Raw genomic sequence first — 26,775 nt, 5'->3', positions numbered from 1 at the left:
CCCCCTAGATTTATATGAGGGTACAGTATGATGCCTAACTCTTAATTTTCTGGCAGTCAGGCAGATTTTGCAACCTGGGTCATAACATATACATTGTTGCCTGCAGTGAATGTACAAATCTGATCCAAGGAAGGTCTATTTGACAGAAAACAAAGGATATGGTGGAGAAATTTATATCTTGGAATTTATATCTTCGCTGCCATACAAATGGCAGCGAAGTCAATAGTGTTCAATATCCTCAACTTCACCAGACTCACAGATATAAAGGTGTAAATGAGGCATTGTCAAAAAAACCCTCGGGATACGGTACAAGTTAAGTGTCAAAGAAGGGGAGAACAAATGACAGGAGATGAAAGAGAAGACTTTGAGAGGTATGGGAGGAGAAAAACAATATAAAAGTTTTATCTACTTAAGAGTAGGGGTCCCTATCCTTTTTGTGTTAGTGGACACATTTGGAATTTTGAGAGAGTATCATGGGCACTCTCACAAAATGGCTGCCATGTAGGGGCTTGCTCATTTATAAAATGGCTGCCATGATGGGCACGGCCAGTCACAAAACACTTGTTTCCCAGAAAGCAAGCTGGTGAGACTACTAGAAAAGTACCTACCCCAAGAACCTACGTAACATGGCAAAGGTGCGGGTCTGAACTCCAAAATATAAAACCACTCTTTCGAACCCAAATAAAGATTTTGAACCCTAATAAAGGGCAGCACTTTGCTTTGCAGCCGGGCAATCTCCCAGTTAAAAAATAATTTTAAATAATCTTAAGAAATAGTATTAAAATCAGGAAAGGCAGGAGTCTGGTGAGCACCAAAAGAGATATCCATGGCCACATTGATGATCATGGGCATCATGTTGGAAACCCAGATTTAGAGCCTTTGGATCAGCAAATTCTTCCTGAAACAGGGAGGCTGAATAATGATACCGCCGAAGCTACTGACTGTACTTGAGGAACGCTGAATTATGGAACTCCCAGCTACAGGGAAATAGCTATGGAAAAGAATTTAGCAATTTTAAGAGAGGGATTAGGTATCAATATAAAATGGTATCAGCAATTGCCAGCTGATTATACCAAACTCCAAACTCCACCTCCATCTGTCGCCATTTTGTGATGGGTGAGCCGCGCTCATCTCCAGCTCTCTCAAATGGGCCCTGGGGATCGAAAGTTTGAGAACCCCTGCCCCATTCCATTTCCCCTTCCTTGGTTTTCTGTCCCGTTCCCCTGTCCCCCGCCCACTCTCAACAGTCCATCAGCATCCCATTGCCAATGAGCATGTTCAGTCCTCCCAGGGCCATTGAGCGTTTTTTCCCTAAGTGTTTTGTGCACTTCTGCAAACCCTCGAGGTTCGGTCAAGCCTGCTGTAACCTCCTTCTTGTGGGTGGTGCCACTTTGACTACATAAGAATCTAAATTCTGAGAAGGAATGTATTATTTGTATAGAGCAGGGGTACAGAACCTCTCTCAGCTCAATTCCATTTTGAAGAAGCATTCCAGTGGTGGGTGGGACAGAAGGCAAGGTGGGGGAGAGAGACAAAGTCAAAAAGGGACCAAAATACCAGCATATTTTAGATTAACCCTCTTACTGCTAGTAACTAAACCTCAGAAGAGGCATTTCAACCTTTTAGAATGGGAGAAAAACACGCAAAAGCTGGGAAACTATCAAATGATTGGCAGTTGGAGGAAAAGGGGTGGGACCAGGTTGGAGGGGGGGCATGGTGTTCTGGGGAGCCACAGAGGACCAGACTTGGGGTAGATTTGGTCCCTGAACCTGATGCTGTGCATCCCTGGTTGATAGGATTACTCTTTGAGTAAAACAGTATCATTGACTTCTAGAGGTTGCAACCTGCCAAGAGCCCTTCGGATAGGTTGAATTATAAATCTAAGCAAGTATAATGATTCGTTTTAGCAGAAGGCAGGCAAAAAGGAGGGTAAACCTTTCAGAGGAATGGGACAACTTGCCCATTTTGGTGTACACAGTGGCCCAATGGCTGGCCACAGCTTTCAATTCTCTATGCCTGAAAACAATTCTGTGACAAGAAAAGCCACATTAGACAGCTGGAATAAACTATACAAATTTATATTTATTTTAAAAAATGGATTTTACACGCCTTCTGGAGATAGGCCAATGAACACCCCTTCAACACTGAAAACCCACTCTTAACTTTTGAGATTCTACTAGGCATTGCCTGCACATTTTAAATCCACCTTTTGCAGTCCTAAGGGCTAACCCCCACCGCTTTGTTTTTTTAAAGATGCTGAATTTTGCACCCAGCAACAAATGTTGTGCTTGCACAGTCTAACTCTGGAATTGTGAAGCATGCATAGCCCTGCACTTGATATACTCCTCCAACTGAAGGCAGGATGGGGTGAGGGGAGATTGCTGATGAGAATGCACTCTATCCTGCCTTTAAACAGCATATGCCACTCAGAAGTGAGCAATGCCCTCTATATAGTCTCATAAGCACACATACCATAAGAGTCAACAACTTCATGAGGTTTCTGGTTCAAGTGAGCTAACAGTACAGGATAGTCAGTGACAGGGAATAAAATGTCCTTTGTAAGAGCAAAGCTAGCTCCAGACATGCATTACAGACTACTGAGGGTCATTTAAGAAAGAAAATGAATTGAAGCAGCAGCGGCAATAGGGAAGACAAATTCTATCTCTGTTACCCATATGAAACACTTCTTGTGCATTTTTAATTAGCAGAAGCTGTGTGTGAATAAAACTGGGAAGTGCAGGAATGTACCAGAGTGAGGTTGGATTTGGAATGCAGAATATGGCCTTAAGAGCAAAATCTAGAAATCTCCTCAGAATCACAGTATTCTCATGTCCCTCAGGAAAAAAAAAATAGCATGTTTCAGGGACACACACACACCTGAAAATGAGCAGATTGCACTTGCTTTTAAGGTTAAAAAGCAGAAGAGGTCTAGTTCGGTTTTTCAGAAGTCAACAAGTTATATTTCTGCACTCAGTTGCTTCCAGGCCTACTGTTTAGCCCAGAGACCAAGGGTGATTTAATAGGAAAAGGCTGCTGGCATATGGCAAACTCACTATGCAAGTGGCAACAATACAAGCTGGAAGAGAACTGTCAGGAAAAGGTGTGCTTTTTGTTAGTTACGATGATCTCGATATCCTACTCAATTTCTCCAGTAACCATTTTTTAATGCTTAACTATAACTTCCATTAGGTCATTAAGAAAACAAACTATTTTTCAATCAGGAGATCATTTCGCAATCAATCAAGAAGTTTCTCTCCCCATTTAATGTGGTAGTTCATTGCCCTATAATTGAGAACAGCACTTCCTACCCCCTTCCCAAAACAGTTATAATATAGCTATACGACTTCAGATACGGTAGGCAGACCATGCAACATTTGTTCAGTCGATGTGGACGCTGAACTGAAGCTTGTCAGGTTAGGAATCTAAAACCCAGAGGGGTAAAAAAAACAACTATACAGCAGCAGGGAACAGTCTGTCTTTGCTAGGTATGGGATAAAAGAAAATAAAGAGTCCCTGATATGCACCACTGTATTAAAAATTAAATCAATCATTGAGCAAAGGAACAATAAAGATGCCTTATAAAATTAACCTGAAGGGAACAGTTTCTCCCCCCCTCCCCACTTCTGCTTCTTCTGCTGCTTCTTTAGCAATTACATTTGATAAAGGAGAGAATAAACTCAGTGTTAGGAACACAGGAAGCATCTTTATACTGAGTCAGACCATTGTATTGTCAACACTGACTGGCAGCAGGTCTTCAGGGTTTCAGGCAGTAGCCCTACTCGAGATGCCAGGTACTTCGACATGCAAAGCAGCTGCTCTACCCCTGAGCTATGATGTGAAGGCCCAAGTCACATGACTGTTTCTGGGGTGCAAATGTTACCATGAGCTGACCTTTCCCCACCCTCACAGCATATGAACATACAAAGCTCAGTTGTGACTGGTACCAGAAATAAAATATGGGGGGGGGGGTGCACGGAAGGGGCAAAGTATATGGAGAGGGGGACTTTTGTTCCTCATGTTAGATTGCTGGAAAAAAATAACAGTATATTGGACATTCACACTCTAATCCTAGACATTTTCTTTGAAGCATGTCCTATTGATTTTGATGGAGTTTACTTTCAAGTAATCATTCTTAAGACAGCTGCCTTATTAAAATTTCCAGGGAATAATTCAGTTATAATTTGTGTATAACTGTATATAACTCTCCATTTTTAAAAGATGGGATCTTTTTTCCCTGTTCTTAGTTTTGGTGTGTGCGGTGTTTTAAGTTTCTAAGGGCACAATCCTTATGTGTGTTTAGACAGAAAAAAACTTCCAGTTGTAGGACTTCTTTCTGTCTAAACATGCACGGGATTGTGTAAATTGTTTTTAAACTGTTAAGTCACCTTGAGGACTCTTCCTGGGCTGAACGGCAACTCAGAAATACATTTCTAAATAAATATATGAGAAGTGCCTTTCCTTCAAGTAACCTCATTGGAGCACCTTGTGGGGAAGGGGGGGGTGACACTTGCCCTGGCTATGATGAAGTTGCCTTATGTCATGGTGGTTCATGGGGCAGGGGAGGCTTGAGGGCATTTATAAAATTAAAAAGTAGCCCAGGAGACCTGTGGCACCTTAAAGACTAACACATTTATTTTTGCATAAGCTTTCTTTAAGCAACATCTTACTTCATCAGACAAATGAACTGTGCAAATGTATATTATATAAGCATGAGTGTACATACTCACACACACACAGCATTTATATTTATAGCACCGCTTGAGGCAGCCATTTTGTAATTGTGCCCACAACACTTTTTCAAAATTCCAAATGTGCCCACAGACCCTGAGCTAGCCTATTACTTTTTGCTTTAGCAGCTCTCCAAGGTCTCATGCAGAGGTTTCCCCCAGCTCTGTTGACCATAGGTCCTTTTTGAAAAGAAAATACAGACATTTAATATTCAGAGGATAATTGTCTGACAGGATTGAAACCAACAGCAGCCTATTCTGTGTCCTGGTGCCCTTTGTAGTGAGCCATTCAAGAAACAAATATTCAAGGCTCAAGATTCATATGATAAAACTTGTAGAAGCCCCTCCCAAAATAGTTGAAGGCAGTACTTGCAGTTTTGCTACACATGGTTAATGTGGACTACAGCCTCCGCCCTCCCAATTACTTTTACTGACAATGAGGATGAATCAGAAGGAAACTGATATATTGTGTGGGCCTTTTATTTGCTTAGTTCCCCTCATCTGTGTCCTAAAAGCACGCAAGCCTGTTTGGGCTTGAACCTTCCCCTTTTCTTTAAGAACTCATAGTTTAAGATTCTGGCCCCTAGAACTGTAATGCGATGAACACAAAAGGAAAATGAATTTTGGTTGCATTTATTGTTTTTAAAGCAGGTTTTTCAAGAAATTGCAAGGACTTTTGGAAACTTGGCTTGGGAGCAGCATGGCAATTTTTTTTTTGGTTACTTGTTGGTCAATTGTACTCTACCAGTTTTCTCACACAGCACAACACAGATGTCTAATTACAAGGGCGGGCCAACATACAGCCCACAAACCACATACAGTCCATAAGGAACTTTGATGTGGCACAATTACAGCTTGTTAAAATCACAGTCAGAAACCCTCATGCTATTGCAATGATCCCAAGGTGCACACTTGCATTCCAAAGTCAATGAGACTTACTCATCAGTAGACATATTTAGGATTAGGCTGTAAATACATTTCATTTAAATAGAATCTGCTAGTAAATACGGTTCGGATTAAAACCTAAGGCTTACAATTAAGCACTCTGTTAATTGCAGCTTCAGTGCCCGTAGGTTTCTCCGGGTCATACAAGCAGAGTCTAAAACCCCGTGTGGAATGAGTACAAACAGCTAAACAGGGTTTGGCGCTATAGTAGCTCTCTAACTCAACCCCTTCCAGATGTTTCCATTAATTGTATGCCATTTTTAGCATACAAAGAAAGACACACATGATAGAAATCTTTAAAATTAGCTTCCTTCACCCTTGTCCTTTCCACCTTTTCAACTCCCTCAATATGCAGTGTGAGGATTATTTTTTTAAATTAAGTAAAATAGGCTCTCTACATGCATGTCAGGCCATATATATGCATAATGGGACTCTCTGGCTGTGGGTTATGGTACAGTGCAGTTACAGAATATAAGGTTTGATCTTGTGTTGGGACAGGCTACATAGTTAAGGAATTCATGTTTAAAATTCAGGCATTCTGCAAAATGCTACAGGCGACGTTATAAAGCCACAGTTGCTGTCCACGTATTAATTATCTGACCATATAAACAAAAGTTATTTTGGAGAAGCTTAATAGACCTTTTAAAACATTGCTGGGAATGAACTGCACACAACATACAAGAAAAATACATATACTGCACTTCTCTCTTGGTAATATGATGCATAAAAATACTGCATGATCTTTCTAGAATATTAGGGGAAAGCAAGAAATTGCGAGTAGATAAACAGGTACCGCTTCGGCAGGAAAGGTAACAGCGTTCCGTGCACCTCGGTGTTCAGTCATGCTGGCCACATGACCACGGAAGCGTCTTCGGACAGCGCTGGCTCTTCGGCTTAGAAATGGAGATGAGCACCACTCCCTAAAGTCAGACACGACTGGTTGGGGACACCTTTACCTTTTTTTAGAGGTCTCCAAGTAAACTTTAAAATTGTTTCAGCAGTCTTAACCAATGCTCAGCTCCTTCCTGCCTTCTATCCTTTACCTTCAGCCCCTTCCAAGGGAACACCTTCTACAAGCCTGCAGTCAACTCATTCCCATTCCTTCTATGTCCATATCACCCCATGGCCTGTCCCTCATCTAGCCTCACTGCAACATACCAAGTCTGGCCCCCAAATCCAGGTTTCCTGGAGAAATTGAAGAGGACAGATAGCTTACCAAGTTCTTCCAGGATACTCGTTTCAACATCCCATTTGTCTAGATGTTTAAGGTGTGAATCATAAGCTGATCTATCTATCTATCTATCTATCTATCTATCTATCTATCTATCTATCTATCTAGTTACATGTATATCTGGGGCATCTTTAAGGGTAGCATCCTTAAAGATGAGTTCCACCATTAAAGGAATATATCCTCTGAATTGGAATATATCCAATTCAGAGGTTCCTGCCTAATTTTTCTTTCCTCCCAATAAATCATCATGAAAACTGTATCTCAGAGTTCCATCGAAAAATGTAGTTCAAAGTACCAGTTCAAAACAGGTGGCTGAGCATTCTGACATTTCTTGCTTATGTGGACAGGGGGTATAATTAGCATGAAATAACAACCACAGGATAAAAATGTCTAAATCTTGATTTGAATCTTGAAGAAGAAAGCCCAGAGAAGGTGCTTCACTGAAGGTAACCTCAAAACTTCCACTACATTTCACCTCCTCCCAGTCACACAATTCACAATCTATAGATGCCCAAGTTATCCCACTGCATCTGGAGAAATATTAATATTTAGCATTTCTGTAGCACTTTAGTGTTCAAGGCATTTAACATACATTATTAGCTTGGTCATCCTTACAACAACCCAATGAGGTAGGCCAGCAATTTTATCCTCATCTTGCATATCCCTGCAATATAAGACGCTAAGAGGTAATGGTTGCTTGGTTGTCATGTTATACCTTGGTTTAGCGCAATATGAACAAGCCTCCCAGGTTCACACACGTCCCCTTCCCCTCTCTTCCTCCTGTGCAACCAAGAGGTAGAGTTATGAAGCTTTCAGGTTCACAATTTAAAGCTTAAATTCAGCTTGTCGTTGCATCTGGAGATCGTGGTTTAACACAGATTATAGTTTCAACAAGCCAACTTCATAACCCCCATGAAAGGAAAAGCTTCTAAGGGTGCAATCGTATGCATGATTAAACAGAAAAAAGTCTTACAACTCCCAGCATCCCTCCAGACATGCTAGGAATTGTAGGACATTTTTCTGTCTAAACATGCACAGGAGTGTACCCTAAAATCCTCTTCCAGGCCATGCATGTGGGAGGAACAGAGGGGAAGGGGGAGCACGCAAGCCCAACAGGAGACTGCAGTCGTTGTCCCAATGTGGCCAGTGACTTACTTAAGGTCATCAAGAGGATTCATGGTAGCAACAAGTTTTATACTGGAGACTCTCTGGTTCACAGCTCAGTCTCTTAGGTACTATGCTGTACTCACTCTACATGAGCTGGGGACTGCAGCCCATGCTAGAAAAGGAGAGAGAAAATACATTGTGGTGATTTGCCATGGACCTATAGATGAATAACAGAAATAAAAGAAAATATAAACATAAAATAATATGATGGTACAATATAACCAAATGCTAAGGGAAGTTAAGGATTTTTTCCTCTTTGGAGTTCATCACTAAGATGTTTAATACGCCTTACTATGACATTATTTCACTTCTTTTCCACAGTTTAAAGATCTGGACTTTGTTGAAAATGCTGCATCATAAGATATGTTATTTTGTATTTGCCAAAGGAGATACAAGAGACAAAGAATGACAAACCTTGACATCTTAATCTAATCAATGAAGGAGCTACACAACAGAGCTCAACTCTGTTGAAGAGGATTCATTGAAAGCTCTTTAAAATAATGAATAGTCAAACAAGTATGTTCACAGCTTCCTGCAAACAGATGTGTGTGTGTGTGTGTGTGTGTGTGTGTGAGAGAGAGAGAGAGAGAGAGAGAGAGAAAGAATATGCTTCTCTTTTTCAATTATGTAGTCGTTTCATATTCAAACAGAGAAATGTAAAGGGTATCAAATGGGGGCACAGTTCACTGGTAGAGCACATGCTTTGCATGCAGAAGAGAACAGGTTTGATCTCTGGCATCAGGTAGCAGAGTTGGAAAAGACCTCTGCTTGAGTCTTGGAGACCTTCTGGAAGTCACTGTGCTAGGTTGGCCAAAGATCTGACTTGGTATATGAGAACAGACAGGATTAGCAAGCAGAAAGTCCCATACAGCATCATGTGTTTCGGTGCTGCATCACCAGTGCCGTGAAGCAAAACACCCACAACACTGCATTGATGAAAAAAATATTCCAGGATTATGCGGCCACCTTGGTACCAATGCACCATATCAGTCTATGCATAAGACAGATATAAGTGAAGGTAGTCACACCAGTGCAAGTTTCCAGCCAGAAAACATAAGTATTAACTTTCAAAATATGAGTGCCAAATGTCATTAAACATAGGTCACACAGACCACAGGATGCCAACTACCTCATTCTGCCACTTCAGCACAGAGGTGGGGGAGTGAATGTCTGAATGCTCTTCTATGTTTAAAAAAGATTTGTTGCATGGAAATCAAACACCAGTACATCAGAGAGGAAGTTTCAAGCCTAACCCTCCACGTGATCTCCTGTTTGCATAGATCAGTTGTCACAAGATGATGGGTATTCACTCCTCCCAGCTTTATGGAAACTGAAAATGCCAGTATCTTCCACAGTATGTGTAGCATAAAGAGGGAAATGAGGATGTTGTAGAGCTTGCTAGTCCTCATCCCCAACTGCAGGGGAGCCGAACAGAGTAAAAGTACTCTCCAAAAATGCGGCTTCCCCACAGGTGAACTCCAGGGTGGCTGAGGACTGGCCACGACATCATGTGCTGCAAAGGACCTCCAAACTATCCCAATCTGCAGTAAATCACCCGTGAAGACAGGCCCCTGGATAAGAATTGCAGGGGTGGGGTCAAACCCCTGACTCCCATGCCAGTATCCCAATCCACATTGGGCCCTGTCCCTGCTAGTTTCCTTTACAGACAAAAAACAAACATTTGCATAACTGCTAACTGTGTGAATGGTCTCTCATCTAGTTTGGTTCTCAGATGGAAGGCTATAATAAAACAGCCTTCCCCAATCTGGCTGGGAATTATGGGAGTTAGAACCAACACATCTGGAGGGCTCCAGGATGGGGGAAGGCTGCTATGATAACAGTCTTTTCCTTGGGAGATTTTTCTTCATCTTGCAACCAAAGACCAATCCCTCCCACACAAACAGATGCACACCATCCTGCCTATCTTAAATGCCTAAAACTGAGCAAGGGCAAAAGCCACCACACATCTCTTAAGTATATATTGTATGGGAACTGAGTATGATAAAGTCTAAAGTCAGATATGCATTCCTTGGCTAGTAGAAGAGGCCTGGGGAATAACTTAGAATGTCTTCCTGTCCCTTGTGTGTATAACTGACTTATAAGGAAATACTTCAGCCATGTAAACACTATTGCTATGCATTCTTTGCTGTACTGGCTTCTTACTGCATAGCCCTCCTAAGGTGGCCAAACACTGTTCTGAGTGGTGATCGGAATTCCATTCCCTGGCTCTCAGCATACCTTCTGCATTTCTTGTTTCCAGTTCCATCCACGCTGCCAGTTCTTGAATCCTTTCATCAGCATTTTATTCATAGTTAAGTATTTTTCTACAGGATTTCCTCTCCCACCTACTCCTCAATTCTCTAGCCTTTGAAGTTTTGAAGAAAAACCTGACAGGGTACTCCGTGAAGACACCACAACCAAAAAGCTGTTAATATCATCCACTGCATCGGTTGAATTTCTCCCTCAGGCAGCTATTAAAGACATAGGAGCCTCTACCGGAAAGCACATTCACAACCACAATTAGCACATGCTCTGAAATCTACCACTGGGAAATTCACTTACACAGGCCCCAATGAAATAAATGCACAAGCGCATAGCAGGTTTTCCTTCAGCATAACCACAGATGGCTCCCCCTCCCTCTCATCTGTCCTATCCAGAACAAATGTGGTATTTATAGGAAGGTAGCCACAGTTTGGGGGAGAAATGTGTAATTAGTTCCCCACCAGCTTGTTTTTCAGAATGGGTATGAGTCTCTACTAATAGCAGAGATCCTTTCCTGTCTGTCTGAATCCTTCACTTTTCCTCCTCCACTACCCATGTGGATAGACCAGGGCTGCTGATAGGTTATACAATCAGCACCACCCCACAATTATCATATATTTACTATTGCAGAGTCCGAAAGGTGCCATCTAGATTACATCATCGGAGGGAGCAATCCTATGGCCACTAGACACTGTCCAGAGAGCCATAGGATATGCTATTTTCTGGGAACCGACCTCAGAGCTCCGGGGACTGACCTCCAAGGTCAGTCCCCAGAAAACCGACCTCCCCCCACGTCCACGCTGCCTCGGAGACAGCGCAGAGAAGCCCCATCCTACATGCTTGGAAGAGGAGTGCAGAGCGACTGAAAAGGGGCGTTCTGGGGTGGGGAGAGCGGAGCTGCGTGTACGACGCATCCAATGTGTCATACAGCAGCCTCCTCTCCCGGTCGCCCCCCCCCCCGTGGCTAGACAGCCAAAAACAGCTGTCTAGAGGAAAATAGCAGGGCAGGAGAGGCGCAGAGGGAACAATCCCCCCCCCCCCCCGTACCTCTCCTTGCCTTGCTTTGGATAGGCGGTTGCCTCCGAGTTCAGAGGTGGCCACCTATCTTGATAGGATTGCACCCTAAAATAATCAAAGGGCTGGAGCAACTCCCCTATCGAGGAAAGGTTACAATGTCTGGGATTGTATAGTTAAAAACGGGGGGGGGGGGCTCATAGTACAAAATTATGCATCGTGTGGAGAAAGTGGATAGGGACATATTTTTCTCCCTCTCTCATAACATTAGAACTCAATGGGGTCATCCCATGAAGCTGAATGGTGAGAGATTCAGGACAAATAAACCAAGATACTTCTTCGCAAAGTGCATGTGGAATTTGCAACCACAAATTGGTTGCAACAGATGGCTGGCTGGTGAGGTCAAACAGGATGGAGGCCCACCTCCTACTTTCTTCCTCCCTTTCTGATCTTCCCAGTCCCCACCTCCCAGAACTGAATCAGCCAGCCCTTGGTAGCAGCAGCACCATGTTCTTCTCTTCGTCCTCTTGTTGCTAGCTAGGAGGAAGTTCTGAGCACGCAGGATAGTCCCTGCTCAAAACATTACTCAAAATGTCTTAGAAACCACTGGGTTGTGTGTGTTTGTTTGTTTGTTTCTCAATGGGCAACAGGCGGTCTCAGAACTCTCTTTGTTGGGGGAACGGCTTTCATGCAGGGCAACATGTACAGCGCTCTCACAGAAGCCAGAAAATTTCAGGAGTGTTGACTGGTGGTGAACCAAAGAGCTGCACAGAGCTTGTATCCCACTCTGTTTTCCTCATATGAGCTTATGCTTGGTATATTCTCACTGATAAATCTCAAATGGTTTTATACAGACAGCTCAGTATAGTTTTGCATTTTCATCAGTGAGTCTTATTTGTAATACATTTTCCTGCCAGCAGGAGATTTTTACAAGGCACGTGGCCCACGTTACATTTCTTGTGGGCAGCACTAATATAAACCACTAATATCAGCTTATGTGGCACAATGCTTTCCATCGTAACTAATTCCAGAACAGGTTGCTTTATTATTGTCGATTTTGCTGCAAAGCTAAGTAGCAAAGTTTATTGTGGCACATGCTTTCACGAGCTAAAGCCAGTATCTGACTAAGCGAGATCTAGCCCACAAAATCTAGTGCCATGAGACTCTTGGTTGCCTCTGCTCCACAATGTTTGAGGGTCTCCAACACCCACCAACTCCTCTGGACATTGGAAAGCTGTTCTCACACCTTTCACGAACATCATGGATTAAAACAGCACTTTGCGCTGGATCTTGTGCCTCTGATCTTACTGTATAGAAGGCATAACACACTTCATTGCTTCCTTCATTGCAAAAGCACAAGGTATCATGAAAACAAGTAATACGTTTGCACAGCAGTTGGTGGTGTCCCTTTGTCCTGCCAATTTTTTTTTTTTCTAATCAGGGAAGATTTTCTGGAGGATTATTTGACTTCTGCCCATATCCATGTACGAGTTTCCCACAGTGCTGAATGTTTTTAATACGTATCTCTCTGGGAGGCCACTTTTAGGGAACTGGAAGGGAAAAGAGAGATATAGGGCACCAATACCAAAATTGCCATCTCCTGAAATGGGAGCTAGATCATTCCCAGTGTGAGGTCTAATCCAGCTTCCCCTTTGCCCAAACTTTTAGATAAACACAGTAGATGTAACTTTTGCTTGCCCTTTCTTCAGTAACAAAAGATCATTTCAAAACAGCTTTGGCAAAGAGTGGGTTTTTTCCCCCTCAATGTAGAGAAACCAGATCTCATCAAAAATTGTTTTGAAGAAACTTCCTATTTTGCACGAGACTTTTCATACACAGAACGTTTCCCCAATCCGTCTCCACTGCCAACACACCCTCTCAAGCCTTGCACCCTGCATAAGCCTTGCGGCGGTGAATGGAGGGTGCATACCACCACTGCTAGAAGGCTTTCTCCAGGCCTGTAGCTAAAATCATGGTAGTGACGGAACCTAATGGTACATGGGAGGCAGAACCCAAATATAGGTGGTCTAATATGTGTAACGTTATTTAATGGGAAACATTTAAAAGTAATAACAATTAAAAAAATGTGCCTCTAGTACAGCCTTCCCCATCCAGCTGCCCTTAAGATGTTTCAGACTACAACTCCTAGCAACCCCCAGCCAGCATTGGCCAGAACACTAAATGGCAGGGGCAGAGCAGGCCTTCTTCTTAAGAAGCAATTAGGCAGAAAAATGACTGCTTTTCCTTTTATTCACTTCATTTCATCTCTATACCACACAATAGCCAAAGCTCCCTGAGCAGTTTACAGAGATGATCTCCACAAATAAAAAGAAATAGTGAGTTGCTTATTGCGTGTTTAAAAAAATAAAATAAAATCCAGAAATCCAGGTGATGAGACTAGAATATTGATGGAAAAGTGGGGGGGGGGGAGTTTCCCATAGGCTCCTGTGTGGCTTCAGCCCTGCCTTTGCCCATTTTTTCCCCACCAGAAACACAATGAATGACCAATGTTCAGAAGTTTGCTCAAAATCTTGCCCTACTTCAAGGATGGGGGACTGTGTGGCCCTCCAGACGTTGTTGGACTGCAACTCCCATTATCTCTAACTATCAGCGACACTGGCTAGGCTTGATTGGAACTGCAGCCCAACAACATCTGGATGGCCACATGTTCTCCAACCCTGCTCTACTTCCTCCACAGGCATGCCAGGCACTGGAATAGTTCGTAAATCTCACAGCAAAGGAAAGAATGCTTTTATAAACTGGAAAAAGAGTTGGGGCATCTTTACACCAGCCTACAATCCTGCATTTAAAATTGGCCTTTCTGCTTCCATTTTAAATGCAGGATCATGATGGACTCCCTTTACACGTGCTTCCTCCCCCACTTTCCCCTTATCCTAGTCTTCCATATGTTTCATTATACAGCCTCTAGATGGTGCTGTGGTCTAGCTCCTCTTATTGCAGCTTTTCCTTTCTCACAAGGGAACTCAAGCAGAACTCAAAGCAGTACTTTGATAGCTCATTATCTTCAATCTTTTTAAAAAAATGGAACAAAGGTCATTTAGTTGGGAGATGCCCTGGAGGTTAACGACATCATCTAAAGGGCCCAAAAACGAGTAACCAATCTCAATAGCAGGATAAAAGCTCCGTGGGAAGAAACCCTTGGTTTCTTCCCATTTCCCCATCCCATGTTCTTTGGCTGTTGCACCAAGTGACTGACACAGGTAGATGTGCTATTTATTTATTTGGGGGGGGGGCAAGGTGGGTCTTCTTGTGGTCCGATTTGCAATGTTGGGATAGTTTAATGAATATTTAATTGTATACTTTAATGATGCCTATGCAGAATCATATAAATGTGCCAGAGCTTACAAGAAACATAACAATTCTGAAATAACAGTAGCAGGGTTTGTCTGGCAAACAATCAAACAAACTGTGGTCTGTTTTCTCAATCCCTCAGTTGTTTGTTTCCCTCCTCCTTCACCCACTCCCTCCCTGTATCCCAAATGCCTTTGCAGCACTGTTGTATTGGCATGTAAAGAAGCTGGGGTCTTTTACTGCTCTTGCCTGCCGTCTCTGTTGCCTGGCAAAACAACCCATGAACAACCCAGAAGTTCTGGATTCACACATAACAACCACCCATGGTTTATACAACCCACAGTTCACAACCCAACAACAAACCATGGGTTCTCTTTCTGGGTTGTTTGTGGTTAACAAACCATGGTTTGCTATCATGGCAGTATTCACACATCATGACAACCCAGAATTCAACAACCTATACCATGGCTTAGCTTTATGTGTGAACCAGGGCACTGGCACTGGAACAGTAAAGTTTTGGGGCATCCATAAGGGAGACCATCACCTCCCGCACCGTGCAAAGCAGAAATCCATAATGGAACACTCTCACCAGATGAAAGAAAACTTATAGTGGACACTTGTGTGGACTATGCCAATTCCTGTGTTTATTGCTGCCAGCCCCAGATATGTAACAGGATTGTCAGAAACTGTGCAGCAGCACTTGCAGGAAACTAACTAGGAGTGTTTCCAGACTAGGCTTTTATCGTGCAATCACCCTACCTCATTCCTGGATTTTTACTGGGAGTCCAGATGATTTCAGCTTCCATAATTTTAACCCTCCTGTGTTCTTCCAGTGCTTCTTCAGTCTTATCATTCCATAAAAATCCATTAAAGAGGGGAAAATGGAGAAGCTACACAACCTATTTTGATTGATGGCCCTAGGACTCCTATGTATGGGAGCACCCTAAGTATCAAATGCTCAGCCCAAAGGACAGCTGGCAAAAACTATACTGTTCCACCGAGCTTTTGGGGACTTAATGCCACTCCTTGATTTCAGAAGGTTCCCCCGTTTCATTGTAATGCATGCATGTAGTTTTGATTCTTGATTTTTTTAAACTGTTGCACTTTATTCTTTTCATAGTTATATTGCAAACTGCCTCAAGTACTCATTGAGTGGAAGGGTAATTAAAAATACATTAACAGTGCAATCCTAGGTATGCCTACTCAGAAGTAAGCCCCACGGAGTTCAATGGGGCTTATTCTCAGCTAAGTGTGTATCGGGTTGCACCCTAAATCAGCCTTCCCCTACCTGGTGCCCTTCAGATGTTTTGGACTACAGCTCCCAGTATTCCCAACCATTGGTCATGCTGTCTGGGTCTGATGGGAGGGCATTAGGTTGGGGAAGGCTGCAATCAATCAATCAATAAATCGGGCACAGCAAGGCAGGTCACTTCCCTCAGCAAAAGCTTTGCACAGACAAAGGAAGCTGCAGCTGGTCTGGGAGCTTTATAGCAGGCAGTGGCATAGGAATGGCTCTCCAATGTCACCTGATTCCCAGGCCATGGACTATTAGGCTATGCTAATAATGGTAATAATGTCCCAGCATGAATGGCCTGCCATTCTCTCCTCTGAGCAGCAGCTCCAATAGCACAGGGAACAGGAACCCAATGCCTTGCCCACAAGGCTCGTAGTTCAAGAACCATAACACTTCAGTACTGTCAGATGCTAAACCCACACGCTAATTTTCACCCTGTGTAATAGGTACTCCCCTCAAAACCCTCTGTGTCACCATCACTTACCAAAGCCACTGCCACTTAGCAAAGCAGCCAGCGGGAAGTGCCATTATGCTGGTTAGCCTTGGTTACCTTTTGGCCCCTTAAGGTCCACCGCAGACCACTGTACTGCGAGGAGGAGAGTCTCCTTTCAAGCTGTCTAATCTCTTCTCACATAGGAAACAAAACTGCTATTTAGAAAGCCCAAAGCTGCAACATGTCCAGACTTGCTTGCAAACTATTGCAGCTGTGGAAAAGTACTTAAGAAAATAGTGTTTGCCTGTGTCAATCATCAACTAACAGCAAAGGGCAAATTCTCTCCAAGGCTACTCCCTCATACCCACTCATCCTCATGGGGTTATGTCAGAATTTGGTGACCAAATCCCTTCTCCTCCTTCTCTCCAACATAGCAGATATCCCCCATGAACTGCCTTACTCATCAGAAGGATGTAGCAGGCAGTCAAATGAAGTATACTATACTTTTAAAAAACACACACACATCCAAATGAAGGGGGAGGTGGAGTCAGGTAGCCAATTATTACTGTTTCACTTTCCACTGTCACAGTATGCAAAGTTCATCTGCCTTGGCTGCCAATATCTCAGCTAAAATGCTCATTCTTGGTTCTGAATTTTGATACCAACTGAAACAAAGGACTTCACAAAAAATGCCTTCAGTCCATGATCAGTTATACGCAACAACTGGTCTTAATTATTCCTTCACACTGGCTCGTGGGGCAGACAGTCAAAAATGTGTGGTGTGTGCAGAAATCCTGCATATATAGATTTACAAGGTGAGAAGCAGCTACTGAAATAACATCGGAGGACAAGAAGGCCTGGTGTGCTATGGTCCATGGGGTCACGAGAGTTGGACACGACTTAACGAATGAACAACAACAAAGTGTGGTGGACCACTTTATCTACAGAAAGTTGTTGGGAATCCCTAAGATTTTAATGGACTGTAAGCAAACGTTCCAGGGTGGTGCATACAGGGTACATATTCATTCATTCATTCATTCATTCATTCATTCATTCATTCATTATTACATTTTTATCCCACCTTTTTCCCTCTTGCAAGGAACCCAAGGCGGCATACATGGTCCTCCTTCTCCTCTCCATTTTATCTCCTGTGAGGCAGGTTAGGCTGAGAGTCACTGACTGGCCCAAAGTTACCCTGTGAGCTTCATGGCCAAGTAGGGACTAGAACCCGAGTCCTAATCCAACACTCTAACCACTAGGAATGTTGAAACCTTTTAAATTTCAGTCCCTCATAACTTTGGAGGAACCAGAAACAGTAAGAGGTCAATATGTCCTCAAAAAGCTCAGGAATAGAAGGGTGTTCTTTTGGCGGGGGGCAGAGCCCCACGTCTGTTGCGCTTGGCCCCAGATCTGCTGGTGGCTGTAATGGAGAGAATCAAACACCACCAATCAGCTGTGCACAGCAGGCACCTCTTTCTCTTTTTTAAAAACTCTCAAACAAAAGCAAACGGGCAGCTGAACTGAACTGCTATGCGCTGAAACTGACACTGCGGCCGCCGTGTCTTTTTCCTCTCAACTGAATTTATTTCAGTGAACCAGTTTGGATGATCAAAACAGCCAACCGTGGCGGGACAGGATTTGTATATTCAGTGACCACACCCCCAACAGCAGACCATGGGTTATTCAAGGGTTGTTTAACCTTTGCATAACTCACGATCCCCAGGTTTGCGTGACATGGCAAGCCGCAGCCAGGTGTTGAGTATTTAAGATGGCTGCACGCCAGCACACACCACAACCCACCGTGGCTTCAATCATGCAAACCAGCCCAATGTATCAAAAAATTCTCAGGGTTACATGGATGGGAAATTAAATGGCTTGCCGTCTGTGAAATGTAAATTCTAGTAATTATTTCAAAATTTGCATGTATGTGTATACATTACCATGTGCAAATTGTATGCAATTTTGTGTCTACAGGCCAGGGCTCCAGATCTTTAAAGTACCTAGCTACACCCCTGCCAGAAAGGATTTTAAAAGAACCTCATATGTATTGTGTTCTCTTTAAGCCCATCTCATATCATGACTTTGACAAGTTTGATTTGTGATCCTCAACATCGCAAAGCACCAGTATCAGGGCTCTGGGTCATGTCAACCAGAAGAGAGGTTTACCCTAGGAAAGCAAATGCCCCACACTTCCTAACCTGCCAGGAATTGCTATGGAATGCCACATGAACTCTGCTTCAGCTGTTTGCACATCTGCTTAGCAAACATTCCACTGCTAAAGTTCCAGCTAAGGATCAGCAACTCCAGAGCCAGATTCAGGCTCCTGAAAAGAATTATCCCAGAGGCACATGTGGAGAAAAGAGAGGGCAGGGACCACAGGACTTGTTGGTAGTAAGGGCAGGGATGGGGCTTCTTTCAAAGTGGCCATCCTGTAAAACACCTTTCTGGAAAGGCTTTCAGCACCTTCCCTAAATTGAAATCCCATTCACCAAGAAACATGGTGGGAATGGCCCTGATCCAGAGAAAGTTCCAGCCTAACCTTATGCATGTTTACTTAGAAGTAAGTCCTAGTGATTGCAACTGGCCTTAGTTTAAAAACTTGTGCACAGTATTACATAAGAACATAAGAAGAGCCATGCTGGGTCAGACCAAGGGTCCATCTAGTCCAGCATTCTGTTCACACAGTGGCCAACCAGCTGTTGTCCAGGAACCCACAAGCAGGACATGAGTGCAAGAGCACCCTCCTGCCCACGTTCCCTAGCAACTGGTGTACATAGGCTCACTGCCTCTGGTGATGGAGATAGCACACAGCCATCAGGACTAGAAGCCATTGATAGCCTTCTCCTTCATAAATTTGTCCAAATCCCTTTTCAAGCCTCAGCCTCACGATGCAATCTTAAACACAATTAGTACTGGAGAATATGTCCCACTGAACTCCATGGGATTTACTTCTGAGTAAACATGCACAGGATTGTGGTGATAGTTGTAGAAGTCCCACTGAAAAGAGAGTGCAGTGCACAGAGGGTTAGTCTGCCTCACAGGGTTACTGTGAGGAAAAACACAGGTGGGATGACACACCATATATACCATTCCAAACTCCTTGGAGGAAGGGTGGGATACAAGTGTATTACATAAATTAAAATCAATGAGGCAAGTCACAACCAAATTAAATCCCATTGATTTCAATGCAACTAACAGCGGAAACCTATACGTGTCTACTCAGAAGTAAGTCCCACTAATGGGACAAACTCCCAAGTAAGTGTGTATAGGATTGCAGACTGAAGCTCAAGTAACTTTCTCTGGATTGGGCCCAAGGTACTTTAAACAAAATGTTCTGTCTCCTCCCTTCTCAACTGTCACCACCATTAGCCATTCCAGCAGGCTGTACTGAAGATCAGAGAGGGAAGTGGGGCCATTCCAACAGCCCTGCTGAAAGACTTACTTTTTTCCCTCTTCCCTACCCATTCCCTTCTCCTTACATATTGTGTCTTTTTAGACTGGAAGCCTGTGGGCAGGACTGTCCTGTTTTACTAATAGGTAAATCCCTCTGGGAGCCTTTGTGGCTGAGAAATGGGGTAAAAAGTCTTTAAATAAATAAATAAATAAATAGATGTGCAATCCATGCATATTTAGACTGAGAAAAGGCCTACAATTCCCAGCATGCCCCAGCCAGCCATGCTGGCTGGAGCATGCTGGGAGTTGTAGGCCTTTTCTCAGTCTAAACATGCATAGGAGTGCGCCCTAAATATCTCACTGTAGAAAGTACACATAGCAGTACAAACAAAGCAATACACTATATTATTTGGCCATGGTTCCTCTTCTTCCTCATTCATTCAAATTTATGCAAACCATGCTGATTGTTTTGTGAGTGAAGTATTCAGGTTAGCTGTAGGCCTCCAAGTCATATGTTTTGATAACAGCCCTTTTCATTAAACAAAGTCACCCACTGTCTGTGAGCGGGTAATACTTCATTTCTTCCCCCTTATGTATTACTGTACCCTGCCTACTAGTTAAGTTGCATCAGGGTTGCCAACTTTTTAATTACCTCCTGCTCCTGTGCCTTGAATGTCAGTTTGATCTGCAGACATAAGCACATGACCATATTTATCCCTGTGGTGAAAAGTTAATCTGCTGAATTCTGTGTGTCAAACTTCTGTTAAGCGGGAAAGGACTGGCTGATTTTGGTCTGATCAACTTGCAACCCTATATGGGATGATGTCTTTCATAATATCAGTACAGTTTCAACAGGGGATTAGATCTGTAGACAGTGGTTGCCATTTTGGTCTCCTAGGACACAAGTCTCTGCCTGACGAAGACTTCTGTTAAAACTCTACAGCTTGCAAACTTCTACATCAAACTCAGTTGGTCCAACAAGAGACCTTGTGAACTTTGTAACTTCCAACTTCCATTGTTCTGTTCCAATCATTTTAAAGACAACCTACTATAAAAGGCATATGTATTTGAGCACACCCTTTTCGAAAGGAGGCAGGATGGCATTATGCAGATCAACGTTCTTCTTCACAAATGCAAACAAACTAGAGGTCAGGAATATCTGGTACAATGAACCACATTGTAGTATGCAAGCACATTATCACCCAGGGCAATTTGTTTTTTCTCTCTCTACAAATATAGAATGTACATTTCTTTCTTCAACTTTCTACTGCTTACTTTCTAGAGGCTTGCATTTGCAACTAACTTCGATGAACACCAAGAAGAGCAGCAGTGCCTTTAAGATATCGCTTCTAATCAAAAATCCCATTTCAAAAACATTTAAGCTTTAATACCTGATCCACAGTTTTCCAAACTGGGGTGGGGGCAATTATCATGATGGTCTCTACAATCTCCCTTGCAGGCTGACATAGATCCATCTCTGTGGAAGGAGGCTCTGTACAGTTCCACACACAAAGTTGTGATTTCCTCAGCATTAGGTCTTAGGAACAGGGAGTTGCATCCAATGTTAGTCCTACTTAGAGAGACTACACCCATTGAAATCAATAGGACTTAAGATAGCACTGGATACAACCTAGGAGGAACATGGCCAGGGCATTATTGTTAACGTTTGCTTACCACACAGGCTGCTCCAGCTCAAACAAAGTATGATTTAGATATAGTTTAGCTAGGCAACCTTGTCACTCATGTCCAATCAAGCTGCAAATTCAGAGTTGCACAATCCATAATCTCTGTGACTTTGAAGAGGGACAGGCACTCCTTTGTATTAGTTAACCGTTTATTTCCTTCACTCTCCCACCACGAACTTAATGCAATGCTCTCCACAGCATTGCACTCCCCTTTGAAGGAAGGCTCAGCCAGAGACTTCACAAATGTCAATAAGGCGGCAATCATACAAACCCTTACCTGGGGATAAATGCCACACAACTCAATGGGGCTTACTTCTGAGTAAACATACATAGGATTCCACTGTAAAGCTGCAAACTGATATGCTGTTGCTTGGAAATAAGTCTTGTGTTAGGGTGCCCAGATGCAAAAGACAATATGGCCAGTTACACAAGTTAAACCTTTTGAAATATCTTCCTACCCAACTATTAAAGGTACAGGAGCCCTGCCCTCTTTTGTATCTGGCTACTCTGACTTGCTTGCAAGTAAATATGGCTAGGATCAGTCTGAAAGAGGACATATTTTAATGTGTGGTGCCTCACTTCATTGCTGCAGGATGCCAAGAGGAAAGCAGCCATGTACAATATTCTAGCCCTGCCTTCCCCAACATGGTCCCCTCCAGATTTTCGGACTACAGCTTCCATCATCTCCAATGATTGGGCATGCTAGCTGGGACTGATGGGAGTTGTAGTCCAAAACATCTGGAGGGGAACCCCATTGGGGAAGGCCATTCTAGTTTATACAGTTTTCGCTTTTTACATTCATATTTTCAGTTGCAGAGAAATGCAGATACAAACCTGAAAAAACAGCCTAACCTTTGTGTAGATTAAAGAAACAGCGCTTCTGAGAAGAAAAAGAAAAGTAACCAAGTAGTTTGCTTTATGGTTTTATCTACATATCTTGCCAGAGAATCCTGATCTGACCAGCTGTTCACTGTTGGAACAGATAAGGTGGCAAAGTTCTTGTAGGTGAAGAAATGGAGGAGTGACTCCTGGCGTTTATTTAACCCCTCACAACCCACAAGTTGTCACAAGTGGCAGGTGAGGGAGGGAGGTGGAAGAATCTCTCAAAATCATCCCCCCTCATCCCTGATCTGAACTTTTTTTTTTTTTTTTAAAGAATTGCTCCTTTCATTACCTTTGCAAAGCCCCTAATCCTGTTTTTCTAGCTCTGCTCTCAACGGCTGCTAGAGGCTATTGAGGCTGTCAAACTAACACAGAAGGTGTCTTTGCTCAGCTGCTTCCCCTCTTCAGATGTGACAGACTCCCAAGATCCACATCCTTACACAAACTCTCTCTCTCTCTCTCTCTCTCTCTCACACACACACACACACACACAGAGAGAGAGAGAGAGAGAGAGAGAGAGAGATCTGCTTCACTAGCTTCAGTATTCTTGGGTTTGAAAGTTCATGAAGTGTGTCTCATGTTCTGGCAGATTTTACCGCGGGCCGTCCCTAATTTTAGGGCCAAACTAGATGATGTTACACACAAAAGCATGCAACTTTCCCCGATCTCTTTTTAAAAAATAAATAACTCCAAAAGCAGTTTCTGGAGTGAGCAACAGAGAGCAGAGGTGGAGAGGAGAGCACGTAACTCTTTCTCCACTGCCTGTTCTGCTCAAAGCAAGGCTCCGCAAACTGACTCCCTGGCCCCATAACATGCACGGAGGAAAAGATCTGGTGAAGAGCTGAGAGTGAGAAGATTGCAGCACACAACCCTATTTACTTACTAGTAAATCTCATCGTGCTCAGTGGGGCTTACTTCGAGGTAAACCTTAAATTAGGGATTAGCCCCAGAACTACTTTTCAGTGTTTTGGGGTCAACCCTGGGACATGTAATCTGGACCTGCACAAGCATGCCAGTTCCCCACCTGTGCAGGTACCTCCTGGGATCAGAGAAACGGTGCGGAGCTCACACCAGGGGGCAGCTCTACCACTCTGCCAGCACCTCCAACAGTTAACCATTGTACCAAACCCTAACCCTGGAATGCGTTTTCAGGGCTAAGGCTCAACCCTGCCAAAGAGTGACAGAGATGCTCAGCAAGCACGCTAGTCCCACAACAGCATCACGTCAACCCCCCACCCATCCCCAAATCCCGAACAGCTCCGAACACGGCGAAACCCAATCAATTTCTTTAAAACATTCACTCATAGGTAGCAATCACTCACCCGGGAGTAAATCACGCTGGACTCAATGGGAGTTACTTCTGAGTAGACATGTATAGGATTGCACTGCTAGGCTGTAACGGGATGCACACTTGGGATTAAGTCCCACCGAACTCGCGGGCCTTATTTGTAAGTAAACACATATAGCAGCAGCAGGCTGCAGACACTCCATGCTTCTACACAGCAAGAGTCGAGTTCCCACAGCGAACTCCGTAACGTGCACGTGTCTACAAACACACAGTAAAGAAGTGGGCAGCAACACACCATGACCTTGAGATGCCGTTTCCCCTAACGTGTGAAATGCACACAGTCAGAGCACACGCGTTCCCTCACACACCGTGGCTGGTGGACCTGAGGCTCCCAAGTCTGTCCCAGGTGTCTGGGTGTCAAACAGATTAAAAGCGCCCGACCTTAACGCCACGTAAAACCCCAAAGGCAAGAGTGCCTGTGAGCATGTGCCGAGCGCGCCTCCATCTCCCGCCCGCCCCCGAGTGAAACCAAAAAGCCAGTGAAACCACAAGCGCCTGGGGAGGATGGGAGGCCGGCGCTCCGAGCTCTGCCGGTTCCAAAGCAACTTTCCAGGAGTTGGACCTGCTCGCCGCTTACCTTCCAGCACCACCTCCTTGCCGGCCCTTTTCAGCGCTTGCACGGCTTCGTCGTGGGTGGCGTCCCGCAGGTCCGCGCCGTTGACGGCCAGGATGGCATCGCCGACGTACAGCGCTTGGGTCTGGTCGGCTGCCAGCCCCTTGAAGATCTTGCTGATGAGGATGGGCATCTTGTTCTCTTTGCCCCCCTTGATGCTGATGCCCAAGCCGCCCATCTCCTGCTTCAGCACCTTGACGCACCGCTTCTTGTTGGAGATGGCTTCGGGGACTTGCTCGGGCAGGTCGGTGAAAGCCGTGCGCACCCCACTCATCAAACCCGAGTTGGGGCTGCTGCTGTTGCTGCCCCCCGACGGAGATTCGGGCGATCCCACTCCGGGGGGGTTGCAGGCGGCGCCCCCCGACGGCGCCGCCGCCTCAATAGCAGCCGCTCTGCTGCAGAAAGTCCCATTGCTGGCGCGGCCCGCCGCAGCTGCCCCGACGCCGTTGTAAGCAGCGGCGCCTCCGCCTCCTTCCTCGCAGCTCAGCACCAGCGCCTCGTCGCTGAGGTTCACCAGCACCCGGTGCCACCGGTCGCGCACCAAAACTTCCAGCGCGCCACTCCGCTGTACCCGGCCGCCGCCGCCTCCCCCTCCGGCCGCCGCTACCGCCATCTTTGGAGCATTTCTTAAAACACCATGTGATTTAGTGCGCGCACACACACACCGAAAACAAGAGAGAGTGGGTGAAAGGAAGGAGAGGGAGAGGGAGAGATCAGAGAAGCGCGCAGGACTTTCCCCCCCTCCGATCCGGAGAGACTCTAGTGGAGGAGGAGGAGGAGGTACTAGGGCGAGCCCCTGAGCGCTCCCAACCCCGTAGCGTCGCGAGCAAAGGGGGAGGAGCAGGGAAAAGAGAAGAAGTAGAAGAAATCGGAACTCCGGCGCAAGGTGGAGTCGACCGTCCAGACCTAGAGTTTGGGGACCGGCGAGGGCGAGTCGACTGTTCGTAAAACCATTCAGAAGCGTCCCCGCTCCCCTCGAGGGAATAAGACGGTTCCTAGAAAGGCAGCCCGCTGTGCCCTAGAAAACGAAGGCTGCTGTTGCTTCTCCAGCCTGCGTTTTATTGGCCCGAGCGGGGTTCAAATCCTGGCGCAGTCAGGAAGTACCCCTGGGTGACCTTGGGATCTGTTACTCGGTCTCAGAGTTAATCTGCTTCACGCTTCCCTGGGTTACCGCGTGGAAACAATGGGATGAGACTCTTCCGCGCCCCCTGCCCCAGACGTTGGTCAGAGTGAGCTCCTCGGAGAAAGGGTGGGCATAACGGATTGTTTTCTTTATTGCCAGAGGGGTAGCCGCGTAAGTCTGAAGCGGCAAAAACCACAGAGTTTCTCGTGGCCCCTTAAAGTAACAAATTTAATTGCTCTGGCATGAACTTTCGCGACACTGTCCACGAAACCTTATGCCAGAATAAATAAATGTGCGAGTCTTTAACGTGCCACAGTACTCTTGATTATTTTATATTTTAGTTCTAGGGAACTTGGAAAACTTGCATATTACTTTGTAAAATGCTTTAGTTGTTCCTTATGCATTACCTTACTGTAATAGCCTGCTCTTGCTTTTGGATGTTTTCTCTTGGACCATCACAGCTACCTGCATTGCTAGGATTATTAACACCATGATTATATTTTATTTTAATAATGATACTGTTAAAACTGTTTCAGGTGACTGGCAGTGGCTTCTAAAAAAAAGCCAGGACACTCCAGAGTTCACCAGGCTGCACCCATCATTTAGCAGATTTCATTCTCTGAATAGGGGTGTTCAAACAAACACTCTTGCACATTGAATGGATGTGCAAGGGGGTGAAGGGAACATGCCTGTTGGCCACACTTCTCACACACTGGTGCAAAAGCCATTGGCTGCCATAGGGCCAGGTTCCTGCACTCATTGAGGAGAGGTGTCTCAGGGAAATGGGAATTTCCTTTCCTTGGGACGCTCTTTCATACTACAACAGTAAATCAAGCCATCCTATGCACTCTTACATGGGAGTAAGATATAACACCAAGACTTGAATTTCCAGTAGTGGAATTATTTATGTAAAAATAAATACATTAATACTCACATGACTCTCTATTGATCTGAGTCTTTTTTTATTGTTTTTTTCTTTTTTAAACTTACTCCCCCCACACACACTGGGAGGTGGAATTTTGGGACAAAAATGGGTGGGGGATAGGTCTAAGCCCCCAGTCCTGGAGTGCCATGGTCCTGATCCAAATTGGGGCAGTGTGTATTTACTCAAGAGTAAATAAACCAGTCACGCATGGCTACACTATGCATGATTAGGTGAACATTTAGTTCTGCCCTAATTTTGCTTTATCTGCACTGGCTTCCAGTTTGTTTCTGGGCACAATTCAAATAATATTTTAAATAGTATGGCACCAGGATATTTGAAGGATTCTCATACAATCCTGCCCCCCCCCCTTCAATAGCAGAAGACTTGCTCTGCATTCCACCTCTGGAGCTACAGCTGTTTG

The 26,775-nt window shown here is 44.4% G+C and overlaps 1 protein-coding gene across 2 annotated transcripts in view; it reads right to left on the bottom strand.

Moving 5' to 3' along the window:
• SNTB1 (syntrophin beta 1) overlaps positions 1–25,122 on the bottom strand; it is a 135,839-nt gene extending 110,717 nt beyond the window's left edge. The window contains exon 1 of one of the 2 annotated variants that reach the window (XR_014790007.1): positions 24,271–25,068. Coding sequence is in view for 1 of the 2 variants with exons in the window: in XM_084848880.1 (XP_084705006.1) it covers positions 24,271–24,919 (649 nt within the window). In the remaining variant the exon portion in view is untranslated. Of the gene's footprint in view, positions 1–24,270 lie in introns of both variants that reach the window. The other variant, XM_084848880.1, reaches the window with a different exon arrangement.
• Between the last annotated feature and the right edge of the window lie 1,653 nt (positions 25,123–26,775).

The sequence above is a fragment of the Heloderma suspectum genome, chromosome 4 (assembly GCF_057233095.1).
Source record: "Heloderma suspectum isolate Gila_16-S chromosome 4, 16-S_ref, whole genome shotgun sequence".
In the NCBI taxonomy this organism is placed as follows: domain Eukaryota; kingdom Metazoa; phylum Chordata; class Lepidosauria; order Squamata; family Helodermatidae; genus Heloderma; species Heloderma suspectum.
This window is presented reverse-complemented; position numbering and strand designations above follow the sequence as displayed.